The sequence below is a fragment of the Chrysemys picta genome, chromosome 5 (genome assembly GCF_011386835.1).
Source record: "Chrysemys picta bellii isolate R12L10 chromosome 5, ASM1138683v2, whole genome shotgun sequence".
Lineage (NCBI taxonomy): Eukaryota > Metazoa > Chordata > Testudines > Emydidae > Chrysemys > Chrysemys picta.
In genome coordinates this window covers 107,900,242-107,922,027 of record NC_088795.1, presented here as the reverse complement: position 1 = coordinate 107,922,027, position 21,786 = coordinate 107,900,242, and the positions used below count along the sequence as shown (strand labels likewise).

Sequence of the window (21,786 nt, the reverse complement as noted above, 5' to 3'; positions counted from 1 at the left end):
AGTGACCCAGTAGCTTTAAAAAATACTCTGAAATGCAATTTGATTGCTGCACTAATGGGGAGGCACAGCTACTTTTCTGTGCCTTGATAGGACTGTGATTTATGGCTCCAGAGACCATCACAAGCCAGAGGTACCAGAATGTTTACCTTATAGCCCTCTTGGTCCTTTCCAACAGTTCTATTGTGATTGTCTATTGTCTGTTGTGAAACTGGGCTAGGAAGCCTTAAATGATATGTCTACACCGCAATTAAAAACCTGCAGCTGGCCCATGCCAGTTGCCTTGGGCCTGTGGGGCTTGGGCTAAGGGGCTGCTTAATTGTGGGGCAGATGTTTGGGCTTGGGCAGGAGCCCGGGCTCTAGGACCCTGCAAGGTGGGTCTACACCGCAATTAAACATCCCTACAGCCCAAGTCCCGCAAGCCCAAATCAGCAGGCACGGGACAACTGCAGGTGTCTAACTGCAGTGTAGACATACCCAAAGACTTCAGCCCCAAGAGGCAGGGTTGACACCAGTCTTGGCTCAAGGCCCCTATAGTTCAACCTGCACGCTAACAAAACATTAATCTAGGCCAGCTGTGTTGTTCTGGTGCCCATTACACTGTTGAGTTGGGACCCATCATCTGGACCCTCAAGTGCAATTAGAAATAGCCTTGTTGTTGTGAGAGTCTCACCAATGGGCTAACAATATGCATTGTTGACTTATGTTCTTGTAGTCAGTCTTGCAATTCTGGCAGCTTGTATTGAGCTTTCTTTGATGGCAAATACTGTGTAGAACAGGGGTGGGCAAACTATGGCCCACACCATGTGGGGCACTGGGTCGGGGGCCAAATCACACGGCTTGGCTCCTCTCCAGCCAGGGCGCAGGGTTGGGGCCCCACCACACGGCTCCCAGAAGCTGCGGCATGGCCCCGCTCCAGCTCCTACGTGCTCCAATGGGAGCTGCAGGGGCAGTGCCTGCAGAGGGGGAGCGTGCAGAGCCGCCTGGCCACGCCTCCGCATAGGATCCGGAGAAGGGACATGCCACTGTTTCCGGGAGCCACTTGAGGGAAGCGCCGCTTGGAGTCTGCACCCTCTGAGCCGGTCCCCATGCCCCAACCTCCTGCCCCAGCCCTGATCCCCCTTCTGCTCTCCAAACCCCTCGATCTCAGCCCAGAGCACCCTCCTGCACTCCAAACCTCTCATCCCCAACGCCACCCCAGAGTCTGCACCCCCAGCCGGAACCTGCACCCCATCCTGCACCCCTGCCCCAGTCCTGATCCCCCTCCTGCCCTCCAAACCCATCAGTCCCAACCCAGAACACCCTCCGACACCCCAAACTCCTCAGCCCCACCCCAGAGTCCGCACCCCCTCCCACACCTCAACCCCAATTTTGTGAGCATTCATGGCCCACCATACAATTTCTATTCCCTGATGTGGCCCTTGTGCCAGAAATTTTGCCCACCCCTGGTGTAGAAGAAAGATTGCATTTACGTGGACTTTGGCCTCAAAGAAATCTGAAGAGTTCAGTAAGCAGGTTTGTGAGGGATTATACTCTGCCAGACTCTCTGAACCTTTTGTACTTTCAAGAGAGAGAGATCTGAGCAAATCAGAGGGTTGAAGTTTCTGTAATTTTGGACGGTTTTCTTTTTCTTCCTTTTTTTAACTGGTCATTACAGGAACATCTTTTCCTTATTCTTGAAAGGAACTGGGCACTCAGAGTAGCCTAAGTATTTCAATGGGGTGGGGCAATGCAGCCTCTGAGTCCAGTGGTTTAGAACTATGAGCTAAGGGACTTCCCACTCAAAGACAGATGCACTTGTCCAAGAGTGGCAAACTGACAAGAATTTATAGTATCTTCAGAGAACAGCAATTACAGATAAACAATTAACTTTTGTAACTGTGACTGTTTTCCCGAGTGCCACAAATGTGTTCAGTTTACAAACCACGTAATTACAGATTGATGAGGGAATTACTGTCTGAACCAGTCTATTATGCATCTGTTTGTTGATTTTATTAATGTTGCATTATTAAAAAACATTTTTACAATATTAAGTAAGTCTTTATGTTTTCTTGCAGTATGTATTGCGTCAGGAACAAAAGTGGCACTATTTAATAGACTTCGATCCCAAACAGTTAGCACCAGATACTTGCACGTAGAAGGAGGTAATTTCCATGCCAGTTCACAACAGTGGGGAGCATTTTACATTCATCTCTGTAAGTAAAAATAACAAAAAAACAAAAACACCCCCCAAAATACAAACCTCCAGTTTTATTCCCTTTTAATCAATTTTCAAAGTAAAGATTCAGTCTTAGTGCGTGTATATATTTGTGTGTAATACAGTACCATTTTATGCCCTTGCCATCAAGAGAGAAATGAGTTCAACAATTTAACATAGAACTTTGTCTGCTTTATGCAGTGGATGATGATGAATCAGAGGGAGAGGAATTCACAGTGCGAGATGGCTACATTCATTATGGACAGACTGTCAAACTTGTGTGTTCAGTTACTGGCATGGCACTCCCAAGACTGGTACAGTTTAACTTCTCCAATGCTATAGCTAATTTGTAATACACTAATTAGAGTACCTGGATTGTTTTAAATGCAAGTTCATGTGTTGATTAGCACTTATTTGTTTTTAGAAGAACTGCCAAATTGGCTTTGACTTTTAAAAACTTTAAAAATGCTATTCATTTTAATGATATTTTATCTTTATTTCTGTTTTGCTGTAGAATTATTCTTTTAGTTAAGGATAAGGTGTGTAAGTATAAACTAAACAGAAGGCATGATTCACAGATCAATCAAAATGCTAAATGTAGGTTACCCTGTGAGCTTTTCAAAAAGATAGATCGAGCTTAGCAATGACAACAAAGGCACCAGGGTATTAAAGCACGTAAGCTTGTGATTAATTTCAAGCATGCGAGTAGTCTCATTCAATCCAGTGGCACTTCTGTTGTGCTTAAAGCTTTGCTAGAATCGGATCTAAAATCATTCTGTATACTTATGTGCCCTCTTACAGGCAAGTAGAATATCAGTATACTATACAAAGTAATTTTGGATGATTACTGGCACTGAACTTATTTAAGTATATATAACAATAAAAATGCATATAATAAAAAATTGCACATCATCATTACTTTGTGCCTATAAACAAAAGGAAAATTGTGTTTTGGTTCTGTAAGCTTACATGATAGTAATCAATTCTGCCTCAGTGATTGAGAAAGGTATTGTAACTATTTAGGACTTTTTTAACAGGCTAATTATAGATATATGTGCACTGAATGCCCCCAAATAGCCAGCCTGGCAGGCATTAGTACCTAACTGATTATAAACCTTCCCTTTATTTAAGTGTCCTAAAACCATTAATCATTAGCCTATTAGAGACTTCACTATTACCAGTCTCTTTTATCTGTAATCTACTCAGATACGATGATGGTGACAGCATAAAACTCTGACAGATTTAATTCCTGCCCTATAAGATATCCCAGCATGACTATGTTGAGAATTTCTCTCTACAACCAAATTCAGTTGGAGGATGGAAATGGTCTGCTGAGGGCAAAACTTTTGTTTATTTTATCTACTGAAATGGTATAAAATAATAAAACCCCACTTTGTTAAGCTGTTGTATCAATTAATAGAAAATTCCATCATTTACCGAGTTTCTAGGGATTTGATCCAGTATACATGGAAATCAGGGAAAGATTCCCTTTGACCCTAATGGGTTCCATATTGAGATATGACATCATCAGTAGTGTGATTGCTGGGCCAGGCACCAGTTGGAAAGGCGCCATCATCTGCAATTCCAGAGACCTCTAACGGGGAAGGGGAAGTAAATTTGCATTTAGCATGACATTTTATTTTTTACCCTTGCAGTTGGGAACATTCAGGATACACCCTTACAACTGTTTTTATAAAATATGTTTGCAGGTCACCTTTAATTTTATTATATTGGCTGTAGGATTTTAGGCGAGAAACTACATTTTTTTCATAAAATTTCTGAAGAAAAATGTAAACCTTGAAAATAATGTTGCTAATAATTCCATTTATCATCGTTAGAAATCCCAGAGGACATGGTTGGCTTTCTGATTCGTGGCTTAGAAATCTTCAAGCACTATGGCTGCTGCTTCTGCTGATGTTGCATAAAATGAAGTACTAAACTTTTTTTCTAGAAGTTGAGTTAAAATTCCAAGCTTCAGATTTTCATCGTCTGTAAGGGAATAATTATATCTTTTTTTTTTTTTTTAATTTTTAAAAATCAAATACTATAACTCTTTAGAATTACAACACTAAGTATTTTTATGCTGGATTGTCAAATGTAGGAAACAGCTATCCTTTACAGGTGTACTGTACAGTCATGTCTTAACTAATATTCATCATGGCTAGCTGTCAAGAGATACACTATTATAGTGTTGCATTTGCAAAACTATAGATAAGGATGTGTTAATACTTTTACCATAAATCCCTGTTTTTAAAGGTTTAAATTCAGTAAGTGGCCCATTATGCTGCAGTTGGCTATATGAGTTGTCAAACCTGGAGGCATTTGCCTCTGTAAAATTGTATATTGATACTTGACCAGCTGCTCTTTTGCATCAGGAGACCAAACAAAAGAAATCAGATTTTGCTGGTTTCTGATCCTTTTTTCCTCTCTTCTAGCAAAAAAGTTGAAATATGTGCATGCAGCACGCACTCACTTAGGATTCTGAAAAGTAGAGAAGCCTTCATATCTATCCTTGTTTTAGAAATTGCAGGGAGTTTTTAATCAAATGTTTAAAATTAAACTTGCAAATGTGTGTGTTAAAATGTCTCTTGTTACAGTACCGTTCATGTAAATTGCCAGAAGTAAATGTATAATCTCTGATGTAAATAAAACATAGATTCCATTGTTCTAAGTGTATTTCTTTGTGCATTTTTTACCATAGATCATTCGAAAAGTGGATAAACAGACAGCGTTACTGGATGCAGATGATCCAGTATCGCAGCTCCATAAATGTGCATTCTACCTTAAAGATACTGAAAGAATGTACTTGTGCCTTTCCCAGGAGAGAATAATCCAGTTTCAAGTGAGTTATTTAAACAGATTGTATTAAATGAGAAATGTAATCATCAAGTTTGTTTCAAAAATATCTGGGAACAACATTTTTGGCCTCAGCAGTCTGTTTTTAAAAGAAACTGCTGTAGGAAGTACCAAACTTTACTCTTCCCAATCTGTTAAATTTTCTTTTCTTTCTCCAGTCTTCTGTATCAGACTAGACTCTTGAGCTTTCGTTCCTCCCGGTCAACAAATGGAAACAGAACATTAAGACTGTAGATTATGTCATACTTTCACATATAGGTGTCTACCATCTCTGTCTTCAATTATTCATTTCTCCAGTAGGTGGAGAAAATTATTCCTAGCAAGCTTCTGCACCACGAGTGAAAAAGCAGACATTGGAGGCCTAACAGGAGCCTGGTTACATACCATGTGTGCAGCTGATCAGGCAGCACAAATGACACACTGACATGATCCCTCAATCTCTTCCGATATGGTGGACCACTCTTAGCAGGCATTTAGTGTGGCTGTCCCCTTCAAGGGAACAAGATTGGGGCCAAATTTCAACTCAGCTGAACATTTCTGGACCTGAGCCCAAACTCAGAGGTGATGAGCAGAAAAAAGTGTCCCTCCGTGGAGCTTGGTCAAAGTAGGGGTCACCATATAGAGCCCTCTATTTCATGGGTTTGCCCTATTTGGGCAAGACAGGATCCAGGGCTCCTCCCCAGGATAAGGAAGATGGGAGTAGAGGACGAGCCAAGGCGTGCCTCTACCATGCCTTGGACAAAAACTTCCTTCCAGTATAAGGAGGGAGCAAGAAGATTCAGTCCTGGCTTTGCCTCAGTGAAGGCTTGATCCTTGCCCTGAAGAGAGACAGTGGTCCCAGGAAAGAACCTAAAGTAGCTGGGAGAAGCCCCCTCGAGTGTCTGGAAGCATCCCCAGCACGAACTATGGCTCAACCTTAAAATGTGTCCGCTAGGCAGGAACAGTCGTAACCTCAGATCTTATCCATTAGGAAAACACATCCTCCATCAGGGAACAGAAAGCCAAGAAACACCAGGAATGCTTAAGCACCAGCAGCTCTGAGAATCAGCTACCTGATTGTAACTCCCCTCGCAGAGCAGCCTGGGGAGTCGAGAGAAAAAGCAGGTCCTGCTGCTCTGGAAGTTGCTTTAGAGTGCTGTACATTCAGCCTCCCTGAAAAATGCTTGTGGGGACTCCAAGGTACTCTACCACTGTAACTATTCTTGCAGCACTCATCAAGCCCAGTCAGATCAGAGCCAGCTCTTCGCAGGGGTAGGAACAAGATTAAAGAACAAAACCATCAACTCTTCTAATTTCTCCCTGAAGAATGGAGGGGGAGAACAAAGGAAAGGCTGCCATCTGCTTCCCCTCCCCACTGATTAAATCCAGCTCAGGCTGCACATGGGCCTCTTCCCACTTTCATAAGAACATAGACTCATAGACTCTAAGGTCAGAAGGGACCATTATGATCATCTGGTCTGACCCCCTGCATGCTGCAGGCCATAAAACCGTCCCTACCCCTTCCCTGGACTCTGCTGCTGAAGTCCCCAATCCTGTTATTAGTGACTTCAATCGGCAGAGACCCTCCTGCTAGAGATCCCTGCCCCATGCTGCGGAGGAAGGCGAAAAACCTCCAGAGGCTCAGCCAATCTGCCCTGGAGGAAAATTCCTTCCCGACCCCAAATATAAACATAAAGGCTGTCATACTGGGTCAGACCATGGTCCATCTTGCCCAGTATCCTGTCTTTGACAGTGGCCTGTACCAGAGCTTCAGGGGGGATGTACAGAACAGGGCAGTTATGGAGTGTTCCTCCCTTGTCTTTCACTCCCAACTTCTGATAGTCAGAGGTATGGGGTTGTGTTCCTGCCCATCTTGGCTAATGGCCATGGGTGGATCTATCCTCCATGAACTTATCCAGTTCTTATTTGAACCCAGTTATACTTGTGGCCATCACAACATATGATGGCAATGAGTTCTGCAGGTGTTAGATATGTGAAAAAGTACATTCACTAGTTTGTATTAAACCTGCTATCTATTAATTTCATTAAGTGACCCCTGGTTTTTGTACTGTCTAAAAGGGTCAATAACACTTATCTGTTTTCTTTCTCCACACTATTCATGATTTTGCAGACCTCTATCAGATCCCCGCCGCCTTTAGGCATCTCTTTTCTAATCTGAACAGCCCTAATCTTTTTAGTCTCTCCTCATATGGAAGCCATTCTTTACCCTTGATCATCTTTGTTGCCTTTCTCTGAACCTTTTCCAGCTCCCTCTATCCCTTCTGAAATGTGACCAGAACTGGACGCAGTATTCATGTGGGCCCACCATGTCTTTATATAGTGGTACTATGATCCTTTCTATCCCTTGTCTAATAGTTCTTAACATACTGTCAGACCTTTTGACTGCTGCTGTGCATTGAGTGGAAGTTTTCCTAGCACTATCTACAGTGTCTCTCAGATCTCTTTCCTAGGTGGTAAAAGCTAATTTAGACCCCATCATTGTAAGTGGATAGTTGGGTTTATTTTTTGCACTTATCAGGGTTGAACTTCATCTGGCATTTTGTTGTTCAGTCACCCAATTTAATGAGATCTCTCTGTTACTCTTTGCAGTCTGCTCCGGGCTTTACTATCTTGAACAATTTTGTATCATCTGCAAACTTTGCCACTTCACTGTCCACCCCCTTTTCCAGATTATTTGTGGAACAGCACACTATCTTCTTGCGGACAAAGGCTCTGTGGAAAAGAAGCTTCTACATTTATTGCTAGAGGCAGAGTCTCATCTTCACCTGCTTCTTCCTACACAATCAAGCGTGCGTACAAGGCTGCTTATTCCAGAACTACAACCCAGATTCTATGGAGTCTTTGGAACTCTACCTTCTATAGTTTAAGAACAAGCAGAGATGAAGGGAACATCTTAGCTCCTTCTACCTGCCCATTACAGAGGGGAAATCACTGAGCATGTGCTTTTGAATACCCATCAGTGGACATCAGCCTATCCAAACACCGGCCAGCATATAAGATCCCACCTGAGGAAGAGGGCAACTAGCGGCAGAGTGAAGATAGCCAGGAGGAGAAAGAGAGAGAGGACAAAGGAAAGGAGACTATGGAAAATTAGCAGATCAGTCTGGATCCCTAAGCGCAAGAGAAGGGTGAACTTTGCATATTTAAGCAGGACCTGCCAATGCTCTTAATGAGGATGGCACATACTCTGGAGCTGCAGGAACTGTTGGCTAGAACTTCTTCCAGGGAATTTTCCTAATCTAATAGGACCCTGCAGCTGCTGACCATCCACCCCTATTTCAGAAAGAAGACTGACAATCCGCGGACCCTAAGCATGGCATTAAAGGCTCTCTGTCCTCTCTAACGTTAACATACATTGCATGTATTGCAGGCAAGGCAGAGGCCTTTTATTTGGCTGAGAGGCCAAAGCCGAAGCCCAAGGGCTTCAGCCCCAGGCAGGGGGCCTGTAACCTGAGCCCTACTGCCTAGAGCTGAAGCCCTTGGGCTTGGGCTCCAGGCTCCAACAAATCTAAGCCAGCCCTGGGGACCCCATTTTAAAATGGGGTCGCAACCTACTTTGGGGTCCCAACCCACAGTTTGAGAACCACTGCCCTACGAGTTCTAGGATTACAGTCCAACAGTAACAAATACAGCACAACTAATACCTATAATTAGGGCCCTACCAAATTCATGATCAGTTTGGGTCAATTTCATGGTCATAGGATTTTAAAAATTGTAAATGTCATGATTTCAGCTATTTAAATCTGAAATGTCATAGTGTGGTAATTGTAGGGGTCCTGACCCAAAAAAGGAGTTGCGGGGAGGGGTTGCAGTACTGCTATCCTTACTTCTGTGCTTCTGCTGGTGGTGGCGCTGCCTTCAGAGCTGGGCTCCGGGTCAGCAGCAGCTGATGGCAGCAGCACTGATGGCAGCAGCACAGAAATAAGGGTGACACGGTACGGTACATCTGCGCTGCGGCTGGTGGGGCACTGCCTTCCGAGTTTGGTGCCCGGCCAACAACCATCACTCTCAGGCTGCCCAACTCTGAAGGCAGTGCAGAAGTAAGCGATCCCCCTAAAATAATCTTGTGACCCTTCTGTGACTCCCTTTTGGGTCAGGACCTCCAATTTGAGAAATGCTGGTCTCCCCTGTGAAATCTGTATAGTGTAGGGTAAAATCATACAAAACACCAGATTTCAAGGGGGGAGACCAGATTTCACAGTCCATGACGTGTTTTTCATAGCCATGAATTTGATAGGGCCCTACCTATAATTCAGGAAAAGGGAGGCAGAATCACAGTAAAAAGATAGGCTTGAACCAGAGAAGAAGTAACAAACATCACGGGTAGGCCCTTCAGGTTTTGAGCAGTCAGGCTGAAGATGCAAGGACTGGACACAGAATCCCAGGGAAGAAAGCCGAGGAGCTACTACTATACCTGGGACTGACCAATATTTCTAGGTTCTTGAAGGCAGCAGATAAAGTGAGATTTGTAGTTAGCCTCATGGTTCTTATCTAAGACTTGAAACTAGTGCTAACTAACCATTTTGAACCTTCTGAGAAGTATTTTGATGAGACTTCTGTTTTTAAGTCCTGTTCTTGATAAAAGCATGGTTATATCATGCCTCACACAATGGGGTTCTGATCTGGTTAAGACTCTGAGCGCTAACCTTAATAATAATAATAGGAGCAAGAGGAGTTGGGGAGTTCTAGGCCTTTTCTGCAAGCAGTCATATGATTTTTCACCTGGGTGTGGTCATGCTGACAACTCTGCCTGAATTCAGGCTCAAGACATCATCAGTCTTTCACCTGAATTGGGAAATCACTCTACCACATTTGGCCCTAGAATCATAAAGAGGGAAGGCTACATTGGCTGGGCTCTCTAGACTCAATAGAAAGAATAACAAAATTTAAGCAGTAATAAAAGTGTTTCGTCCCACACCAAAATGTAAAGGTCATCATGTACCTCTGAATTCCTCATCAGATGATGGATTAGGGAATTGGTCGGAGTGTCTTTATGTTGCAGCAGGAAAAAAAAAAACACTAGAATCTTTTAAAGCTCTCTTTATCTGGTCAGTAGAATCTTCATGGGCAGAAAGGTGGAATCTCCTTCCTTAAAGGTTTTTAAGATCAGGCTTGACAAAGCCCTGGCTGGAATGATTTAGTTGGGGATTGGTCCTGCTTTGAGCAGGGGGTTGGACTAGATGACCTCCTGAGGTCTCTTCTAACCCTGATAGTCTGTGATTCTATGAAAGAGCCAAAGCCTCTTTAATAGAGATTTGCAAGGCTGCCTCAGGGCTTCTGCACACATCTTTGTTTAAACATTGGAGAATAAGATTGCATTCAGAGCCTTTGTTACAAGGTTGTTGCTGGCACTAGTAGTTTAATGATAGTCCCATCCATACTAAAATGATGAACTGCTTTGGAAAGTTCCAAGCTCCTGGACTGGTACAGAAGATCATAGAAGGGGAAATTTTATTATCTTTTTGGAATCTTCTAGATCAGTTCAGCCCCCACCTCCCTTGCTTGGCCGTCTACCTCATTACTGAGAGGTTTAATGCCATTACTGAGTCAATCCCATGTTAAGATTGCTTCTTCTACTTACTGAACTTGTTTGTTAATGGTTATTGAATAACATCAATCCGATTTTTTGTCTGTACTTCTTTCAATGAATTCAAGAGGAGGTTGACAAACTGTCAAATCTTGTATGTCACGGGTGTGATATCAAAAGTTTTAATGTTCTGTCTCCATCTGTTGGTTGGGAGGAACCAAGGCTCTAAAGTGGATCAAATAAAGTAAATTTACAGATTAGTAAAATTTCTCCTTTTGTCACATCTTTTGGATGTCTTGCATTGAACCTGACACTGCAATGCAGCCACCTCCCCCCGCCCACTCACGCACACAAATTAACAAAGCATTAACACAGAACACTTAAGCATATGAACTGACATTTTTCAGCTCTGCATTTCATTCAGTAATTGTCCTTGTTCTAGTGCAGTGGTTATCAATCTTTTCCATACCATGACCCCATGTCATAAGAGGGGAAAAAAATCAAGATTTTCCTTCCTATTCAATCATTAAAAATAGTGAAGGGTGTTCCTCCTGGACCTGTTCACATTTCCCATATTTAGAACCCATCTTTCTGTCTGAATATTTTTGTTGTTTATTTTGTGTCTTGTATGCCTTGTAAGGCTTTTGATGACTATTTTAGCACAGGAGGATGTGTTGCAAATTTCAATCCATTCCGCATTGTACAAGGGGTTGTTCCTTGAGTACATTCTGTTATAGGAAGAGCCACAGGGAAACTAAGTTGCATAACTTTGAAATGAGACATTGTGACCCACTTCCTCTTACCAATTCTAATTACTCGTTATTCTGGTGTGAATATCAAACCAATATACAGATCAAACTTCTAACCATTCTTTCTTAAAGGCCACTCCATGCCCAAAAGAACCAAATAAAGAGATGATTAATGATGGAGCTTCTTGGACAATCATTAGTACAGATAAGGCAGAATATACATTTTATGAGGGGATGGGACCAGTCCATGCTCCAGTAACACCTGTGCCTGTTGTAGAAAGTCTTCAAGTAAGTCAGTTGTTTACTTTTTCTGTTCTTGTTAATAAACTTTGCACTTACTATAGGGCTTCTCATCTGAGCAGCTTTAAATACTTCATAGTCTTTAATTAAACTTCCTAGTACTCCTGTGAGATGCTGTAGGTAAGTATTATGTAACCAGTTTTATAGATGGGTAAACTGAGTCAAAGAGAACTTTAATAATTTGCCCAAGGTCACTCGTGAGTCAGTGGCAGAGTTGGGAGTAAAAGCAAAGAGTTCTGATTCCCAGTCTCTCCCTCTCTGATCAATAGACTGCGTTCTCACACTTAGAAAGCGTCTTACAAACTCTCTTAAGCAGAACAATTCTGAACTAGTCCTACATTATATATCTGCATCCACAAGGGAGTGTTTTGCTAAGTTAAGTAAAAATACTGTTTATATTTCCATAAAATTTTAGCTACATTTTTCAACTGTTATGCAAGACAAGAACACATGCTCGATAAAGAGAACATGGAGTTTGTGTATTTCTTAAGAATTGTTGAACTTCTTAAAATTGCCCTCTGTAATAAATCCTCGAAGATCTTTATTTTTGTTTATTTAGAAATTTATATTGACTCCTTATCAATAACAACTAATTACCAATTAACACCCTATGACCGAACCCTTCCTTGTTAACAACAACCCTCGTTCTGTTTGAAAGAGGACTCAAAAGGTTGGCTACACAAAAGGTCATATCCTGTGTCCTGAAGTTCTTACTACTTGGGCTTTGGTGAACTACCAAATGGTGAAGACAGTGCAGGCTCTTTACTCATAGATGCCTGCTTGCTGGCTATTTATATTTTGTGAAATAAATGGTCTTTCTTCAAGCATTGCCATTCACTTCAGAACACCAAACCATTGGGAGCTATCTATCATGTGATGTCTTTTATGGAGTTAAATTTGTTTGCTGCTTTTATCAATTAGAAAAGAAGTAATAAACCAGTATTTATGGTACTCATATGTACTACAAGAGTAATTCCTTCTGATTTTGTATGTCTGGTTTATTTTCTCTCTAGTTAAATGGTGGTGGAGATGTAGCAATGCTGGAACTTACAGGTCAGAATTTCACTCCAAATTTACGTGTCTGGTTTGGGGACGTGGAAGCTGAAACCATGTACAGGTGCAGTATTATTTTCTACTTCTTTTTTTGGTGGGTGGAGTTCTGTTTACAGTTGGTGTTGAAGTTCTGGCAAGTGTAAATTGATTTTTGTTGTTTGTTACATATCTTTTCGTTTTCTGAGTTACTACCTTTTTTTACTGAATACCTGCTTGGTAGCTAACGTGTATCCTTTCTCTTGTCAGATGTGCAGAAAGTATGCTGTGTGTTGTTCCAGACATTTCTGCATTCCGAGAGGGTTGGAGGTGGGTCCGTCAGCCAGTCCAGGTTCCAGTAACTTTGGTCCGTAATGATGGCATAATCTACTCCACTAGCCTTACCTTTACATATACACCGGAGCCAGGCCCACGACCACACTGCAGTGCTGCGGGAGCAATTCTCAGAGCCAACTCAAGCCTCATGGCTTCCAGTGAAACAAATACAAACAGCGAGGGAAGTTACACAAATGTCAGCACAAATCCAACCAATGTCACATCATCTACAGCAACAGTAGTTTCCTAACTACAGTGTTTGCTTGGACTTTAACAGACTTTCAAGTGCTGCAGACAAGACAACTGAACAATTTTGTGGTTTCATGGGAAAACACCTTTCCATTCTAAGTGATATTATTTGAACCTTGTTACCTGCAAGTGCTGATCTTAAAAATAGAAGCCACAATAAAAAAAAAATCCAAAATGTATAAACTTTATTAAAATCTATTTTTCAGCTGTTTTTTTTTAAATGGGCAAGAAATTGAAATGTGGCTGGGATACAAGTTAAGCAAACTAGAAAACATGAACGTGACATAATTTTTACGGACCAAGGAACTTGTATAAGCTTTAGTATAAAAGGTACATTTTCACCATACCTTTTTTGTATCACAACATATAGTACACTTTTGTTACCAAATAGTTTCTATTTTTTTTCCTCTGAGCTTTTGCTCTGAAGTATATTCAGGTTCCAAGCCTGACCATGCTTGTATAATCTAATTACCATACTCTTCCAGTTTTAAAAAATATATATATTTTTGGTCTGTGGCTGGAACTGTTCCTTTTTTTAAACTGAAGTCTTATGACTTTTTATGAACTGAAATTGTTTTTATTTCAGCAAGTAGAACCTTGTAAAGGCCAGCATATTTTTTTTTAAGATTATATGAAGTCTGTGCAAAAGCTTTAAAATAAAATGCCTCTGCCTTGCCTGCAATACATGCAATGTATGTTAACGTTAGTGCTCTGTTTTCAGTCATTGTTAATAGTTATTTCTATGTTTTCCTTTTTTAAAAATATGTATTTATAGTGATAATTCATGAGGGTCTAACATTACATGAGTTTAAAATATGTGACATCTCAAACAGTCATGTTTATGATTGGTCATGTCACAGGAATACGTTGGTGTTTTGAAGGGTGGTTTTTGCCCCCTTCCCTCCTAAAAGTCAGAAATGTATCATAAAGTGTTTCAGGATCCATTCAGGTTTTTTCTAATCTTGTACATAATTTGTATGAAGTGTAACTTAAACATTTTATTTCAAAAGTGGAATGTTCCCAATGACTTCATTTGTCAGCATGTCTTCTGTCTTGTTGGCATGTGACTAAGATATTATGAGAAGTATTTGCTACAAATGGGATTGGTAGGTGATGCCCATCATTATACAATGAGAGAAATCACAAAAAGCATGGGTTTTTTTCCTACTGTTCAGTAAATTAGGCCAAATGTTGGTGTAATCCTTGTATTGAGATGTGCTTTCATTGTGAAGTGATCATACCATAATAGTTAGAAATAAATTTTAGTACTTAGAAATGGGCAATTATAAGATTACAAAAGCACTGTAATGAAGTCAACTCCCATCTCTATTTCCAGGGGGTTTTCTCTTTCCCTGCGAACAATTAGTGCAATGTTCAAGCCTTCTCTCCACCATAAATTTAAGGCTCAGTTTTACTCAGTTGATTTGTGTTACTCTCATTCTGAACTTGCCTTTTTTTATCCCTCTCTATGTAATTGATCGCTTCAACTATATTTGAAAATATATCCCAGTGGTTCATTTGCAATCTCAGAACCAGGGATAGGCTTATAGGATGTAGTGTAACCTTACCCTTCAAGGACAAGAATATAAGCTCTATGAATTGCTCAACCTTTACCATCCCATGAAACAAGAGCCACAACTACTGTGTACATGTGAACCTGTAGTTTACTACAGAGCATGGCCTGCAGGCTTACCCATTGACTATTTGAATAGATTTCTATTGACCACTTTACAAGTTTCCAATTTCAGCACCAGCACCATTTTAAAGCATGGCTTCTCTGCAATATGTTTGTCTTCTCTGATGCTCTGTTCTATGTGTTTGCCTCAGCTGCTTGATGAACATGTTGGTTTTGCATTCATTGAAGATTGAAGACAATGTGGTTAAGGGAAGAAATCAGTTGTAAAACATATTCAGTTAGTTGTTAAACCAGTGCCACTGTCCTTTTAAAATGTGCTTGTATTCTACCACAGGCCTTCTTATTTGCCATTTTATACTATGTAACCTTCCCTTTAACATTGTTACAAATACTGCCTCATCTCTATTTCAGTGGCCAAGGGCAGACTTCATTGTGGCCTTATCTCTGTTTTAAGCTGTTTACTGGCATTTATTTGCAAATCTGTTTACTTGTCTGTGTGCTATTTAATTTTCTCTTGGTTGTGTTGACAGAAATAATTTCACAATGTTTTTGCTAGAAGTATGTTTTATACAGTACTGTTTAACTTATGGGCCTCAGGTTTTCTTCACTTATTAGCTTGAGGATTAAAGGAAGTGGTTAGTAATGGATTTACTATACTATTAAAGAACAAACCATTACATACACAGCAGATAAAACCATAACAAGCTTTTTAACTTTCAAGGAATATTTTTAAATAGCTTTTCAAACCATAAGAGGCACCTGCTTTTATATACATTATTTTAAAATGTTTTTACATGTAAATGCAATAGACTTTTGTATTCAGTTTCTTTCCTTGCAATAAGTTTGCCCAATGGAGTATACACAATATTCCTGGACTTTTAAAGAATCTAACAAACATGATGCATTTGGCCTAATTTCTGCCACTCTACATACCACAGGCTAGTGGGTGAAAAAGTACATTAAATTCCATTTCAGCAGTATCTGCTCATGTACAATTTTAAAGCTCTTTTTTGTTGGCTTTTTCCTGGACTTGTGGCTCCATTGTCTTTAGTAGATAATTAGTAACACAGGAATTGTCTTCCAGATCCACACTGTCACTAAGAAAGATGCTCAGTTGTAATTTAAGTTTGAGTAACTAATTTTCTTGAACTCTTTCCTGTGAGTGGCTTTGTTACTTTTAATGGCATCAAGAGCTGTTGATCATCTTTCATGATACTAATAATATCCCAAGAATGCTAAAAATTTCTGTTAAACTACTTATAGAATGTTTCAATATGAAACTATAGAACTGTTCTACTGTAGCTGTTAAGTCTTGTCTTATCTTATTATTTCTAAAAGTATACATAGAAATTGAGTCTGTTCAGAATGTTTTTATAGTTCCAACTAATAGGATGAGAAAGCAAGTTAAATGCTCAAAGCTACCTATGTTCTGTTTTTGTTTAGAACCGCACTTCAGAATTCAACACTAGTATAATATAACCTGCTGCTGACATTTTCCTAATTTTATCTGAAGGCTCCCTGCATCTGTCTTTTTGTTAATTCTGATATACACTATTTCACTTCTGTCTTCATTGCACAGACTTATAAGGTATCATACTGGTTACCTGAAAAGACATGAACCTAAAGTAATAAAACCATAAAAACCCCTAATACAAATCAGACACAAATGAAACAAGTGAGTTACCCACTTTAGACCAAATGACTATAGAGGTGTCAATTTTGAAACAAAATGCTCTGTAATTATTAACCATGTTATTTACGTTTTACTTTCAAAAGCAGCTGTGTTTATGACGAGTACTGAAAAAATGTGTGTACTTTCCTGTGCCAGACGGTTGACTTTGTTTTCAAGCACTGTACTGTGGGGTTGAGTGGCAGCTTTGTTAGAAACAGTAATATATTAGGGTTTCTACCTAACCCTTTTAGGACTGAACTGTTTCCTCCCTTCGTAAAGTTACAAAATGGATGAATAGTTCCAACTTTGTAAACATTTGCCTACAGTCAGTACTGCATTTGTCCAGCTGTAGGTGCTATGCTTAGTTTTAGTTTGTTTCTTGAATCTTGCAGCAAGAGTATGGATTCAGTCCTTTAAGGGTTATATTTTACAAACTGTGCACCTGTAAAATTTCTTAGCAATAAGGTAGAAAATTGAGCAAGTTTTTACCATAATTTTGTAGAAAATTTGAATTGCTCAGTTCCATATTTCATCAAAAAAATCTGCAATATGGGCAGTTTCAAGGAATAAATAAAAATGAAATGTAAACTACATAAGTGTTTTGTCCAGTGTGTGTAAGCGCATATAATATTTCGTTTCAAGTTTTTTTCTATAAGGTTTTAGTCATGGTGAAATGTCATGTTACTACTCCTGTGACAAACTTATTTTAACAGCTGTATGATACTATATAGGGAGTAATATAATTTAATCACCATTTGTTGAAAATTGCTACATTTTTGCTGACAATGTTAAACAAGAAATCAGGTTTTTTTGGCTTGTAAACAGCGAGGTCATCTGTGGAACCAGAGAAGCAGAAGACCAAGCCCAGGAGAGGAAAAGTCATCAGTAGATCTGAGAGCAGGCACCCTGGCCTCCACTTAAACTGGATACGGAAAGTCCGCGTTAAAAAAAACTTGTTTCAAACCTAAACCTGTTTCTCTACAGCTTGTATAATTGCTGAAGTTAGACAAGTGACAGTTGTTTTTCCAGTAATGTAAAATAAGAACCGGTTCACTTTTTTGATATTATTTATTAAATAAGAAAAAAATGAACTGTGTTTAATTGTTTAAATGTAGCAGCCTTACTACTATAATTACTTAACCTGTTTTATTTTTCATCCCAGTCTGTAGTTGCATTCTGTCTGAGTGAACATTTTTCAGATGTTGGTTAATAGCTAGGCTCCGTTTTCATCCTTGAATATATAACAAGCTAGTTTGTGCCTTGGTTTTAGGGAGAACATGAACCACCAAGTCCAAATGCTACAGCTGATTGAGGTTATCTCCTGTTTGGGCTGCCATCACACAGGATTAATTCCATTATATACATAAAGATACAAAACTCTTGAAAGGAGATGGGGAATAGATGTGGCATACTGGAAAATGGTTAGGAATGGCAGGAGTGGCAGATATTGCACTCATTAACAATAGTGAGATTCTGGGATGCACAGGAAAGTGGAGGCTATTGCTAGATAAGCAAAGCACTACTAGGACAAAGACATAAACTGGAGTAAGTTGATAGAGGATTTTAACCATAGGAATTATTTTAGACCTTTGAAAGATAGGTACAATTGAGTGGTATCCATGTAAAAGTGCTAGTTCAAAGTATAAGATGAACAAAATGGAGAAAGTTGATAACTAAAACTTGAACTTTGCTGGTCCTTACAGGTAATGGGCCCACCAATAGAAACAGGGTTTTTTTTATTAAGGTAGAAGAAGACTCATGATGTGAAGGAATCATGTCTGCATAAATTGAGGTATGATTCCTGGTACATTGCAGCTGCACAGAGAGGAAGGAGAAGGAAGAGAGAGGGGAAGAATGTGGCCTTAAGAATAGTCAAAGTAAATGGCCCTCTTAAGGCACCACATCTCAGGGACTGTTGTTGGAACTACACTGGAACCACTGACTGCTCATCAAGGGTCTGATTCTCATTTATACTAAGATCCTTTAGGATGGTCTGGAAGTATAAATAGACTCCAAAGTGGATGTAAGTTACACTTAAATCCACTTTAAAGCCCCTTTCCACTTCCATTGCTGCATTGCAGTTGATTATGGGGCATTTGGGGACCGCAGAAATGGGGAAATTCTTTTGGACGCGGCATTGACAGAGATAAGACTGGTGGTACAGTAGGAAATCATCTAATCTATATTACACAGTCTATGGGACTTTGTGGCACCCCAGCTGTTAAGCTTTTGCCATGATAAATATTGATCACTTATTACTAAGGCTGTGATTTAGTCACGGAATCCGTGACTTCCAAAGACCAATGTGGGTTCAGACAGTGCCAGCTGGAAGCTGCAGGGCCCCTTGCCGCCTGCGGAGGCAGGGATCTGCGGGGTATCTCTGCCCTCCCAGGTGGTAGGGGGGACCTCCTCTGCTCCCATCCACTATGGGTGGCAGGGGGGACCCACGGAGCTCCTGGCAACCCCAGGCCGCAGGGGGGACCCGCGCTACTCTCCGCTGCCATGGGCAGCAAAAGGGACTCCCATCCACTGCGGGTGGCGGGGGGGCCCACGGTGCTCCCAGCCGCCCGCAGCTGCCCAGGATCCCCATTTTGTCATGGATATATTTGGTAAAAGTCAGCGACAGTTCACTGGCTTCCATGAATTTTTCATTATTGCCTGTGACTTGTTACTAAAAAATATCCCTGACAAAGTGTGTCTCATGCCATGACTTAGTTTCTACAGTAGCCTCCTGTGAGAGATTTTGTCAGTTGCCTTTTGAAAGTGTAAATAAATTATATCAACTGGTTCTCCTTTAGTCACTGTTTCTTTGATATATTCAAAGAAATGTAATACATTGGCAAGGTATGCTTTTCCTTTGCAGAAACTCTGTTGTTTAGACCCTAGTGTATGATCTTCAAGGAGTTTTATAATTCTGTTTTAAATTAACATTTCAACGAATTACCCGGGTAAGAAGTAAGGCTTACTAGTCTGAAATTCCTTGGACCATATCTACTGCTTTTATTTAAATAGGGATACATCATTTACTACCCTCCAATCCTCTGAGAGAGGAGTTGATTTTAATGTGTGCCTATTTAAAAAATATTGGGTAAATACTATCTGTGCTTGGTGATGTTTTGCTTCCCCCTGCCCCATGAACCACTTTGTTCTAGCATCCCTCTCTTTTTAAACCCTCCGTCTCTGATAGTATCTCATCTAGTACATCTAGAGCTAGTAGATGTACTGTTACTAGCCTAAGTATCTACACAACATCCTGTGTGGTAAAGACTTATTCAAAGAAAGCATTTTTCTTCCTTGGGTCATGTCTACACTACAAACTTTGGTTGAGGCAAGTTAAGTCGGCATAAAACTGCCGCAGTTAGTATATTGGTTGTACATGTGCATACTTGGCTCCGTGTGGCGGTGCTGTGCATACTTACCAGGAGCACTTGTCTTGATGCACTGTGTGGTGTGCCATGGGTAAGTATCCCATTTTGCAACCGCTGCTGTGCAGTGCAGTCCTTTTGGAAGTTTTGGCAATGCATGGTGGGGGCAGAAACAAGTTGCAATGGGTGACTGGGAGCAAGGGGTCAGCTTCCCAGCATGCATCTGTCTCCATCCCATAACTTTTGTGCCATTTTTTAAAAAACCCATGAACCTGCATGACCCTTCTTGCTATACATCATCTGTGACAGAAGCATGGAGCCTTCACGGCTCTGCACTATTGTTATAAGCATTGCAAGCACAAGGCACACCATATTTCCGTATTTGCAGAGCGGTAAGAGGAATCAAATCAGTGTGGAACATGACAGTTTTTTGGAGGACAGCTTGCTGTGTGGGACACAGTGAGAACCAATTCAAGGTTGTTGGTAGCGTTCACGTAACAGCTGCAGGTGTGAGCATCATTTCTGGGCCCAAGAAACAAACACTGACTGGTGGGATCACATTGTAATGTAGGCATGGTATGATGAGCAATGGTTGCAGAATTTTCAACCGGGCGAGGCAACATTCCTGGATCTGAGTGCTGAGCTCTCCCTAGCCCTTCAGGACAGGGACACTAAAATGAGAGCTACACTGACAGTGGAGAAGCAAGTGGTGATCGCACTGTAGAAACTTGCAACACTGGACTGCTTGTGGGCAATGGGAAATCATTCTGGAGTTGGAAAATCCACTGGGGGGGTGGGGGTTGTTGTCATGTAAGTGTGCAGGGCCATTAATCATCTGTTAGGCAGGATTGTGGCTCTCAGCAATGTTCATGCAGGACATAGTGGATGGATTTACAGCAATGGAGCAACCCAAACAGCAGTGGAGCAATAGAGTGCTCACCCATCCCTGTTTTGGCACCAGCGCACCTTGCCACAGAGTACATTGACAGAAAGGGCAACTTTTCTATAGTTATTCAAGCATTGGTGGATAACTGGGGACACTTCACCAATATTAGTGTTCACTGCTTGGGGATGGTGTATCATGCTCGCATATTAAGAACACAGGACTGTTAAGAAAGCTACAAGCAGGGACTTTCCCGAATGGCAGATTAGCATTGGGAATATTGAAATGCCAATAGTGATCCTGGGGGATCCAGCCTACTCCTTGCTCCGTACTCCATGAAGCCGTACACTGGGCACCTTGACAGCACCAAGAAAAGATTTAACTACTGGCTCAGCACGTGCAGAATGACAGCTGAATGTGCTTTCGATAGATTGAAGGGATGCTGGTGGTGTTTATTCACAAGACTGGATCTCAGTGAAAATAATTCCACTGATTATAGCTGTCTGCTCTTTCCTGCGTAGTATCTGTGAAACAAAGGGAGGAAAACTTGCTGCCAGGGTGCAGTGGAGTGGCTGTCTGCTGATTTGAACAAACATAGACATAAGGGCTATTAGAAGAGCTCAATGCCAAGCTATATGGTTCAGGAAGGCTTTGAAAAGAGCACTTTAACAGTCAGTCACACTAATGCATTGTGGAGTACTGTATTCTGCCTGGCCCTGCTGCTTTGGGGCCTGTTAGGAATGCTGTGGTGCTTGGCATACATTTATGCCATCTGTCAATGCACCTTTTAATTTTGTGGTACTTGCTGTATCCTTGATTATTACACTGTTTGTAACCCTGTGAGCTGTGTCACACAATACAGTACCAAGTGGGTTCTTTCAGAACTGCTATGCATGCTGCAGCATATATTGTGAACTAAAAGAATTATTATTTTCCAGATACAGTAATAGAATTTTATTCAGTAACAAAATCTGTGCAATTTAAAAACTT

At 40.8% G+C, this 21,786-nt stretch overlaps 1 protein-coding gene across 9 annotated transcripts in view; it reads left to right on the top strand.

Moving 5' to 3' along the window:
• Positions 1-17,139, top strand: part of RBPJ (recombination signal binding protein for immunoglobulin kappa J region) — a 78,980-nt gene extending 61,841 nt beyond the window's left edge. For 7 of the 9 annotated variants that reach the window (XM_042855411.2, XM_008166252.4, XM_008166258.4 and 4 more), the window contains 6 exons: positions 2,055-2,192; positions 2,396-2,508; positions 4,896-5,036; positions 11,459-11,614; positions 12,640-12,743; positions 12,926-17,139. In XM_042855411.2, coding sequence (XP_042711345.1) covers positions 2,055-2,192; positions 2,396-2,508; positions 4,896-5,036; positions 11,459-11,614; positions 12,640-12,743; positions 12,926-13,241 — 968 coding nt within the window. In that variant the 3' untranslated portion in view covers positions 13,242-17,139. The remainder of the gene's footprint in view (positions 1-2,054; positions 2,193-2,395; positions 2,509-4,895; positions 5,037-11,458; positions 11,615-12,639; positions 12,744-12,925) is intronic. The other 2 variants (XM_008166253.4, XM_065597012.1) reach the window with 1 other exon arrangement.
• Positions 17,140-21,786: the final 4,647 nt, after the last annotated feature.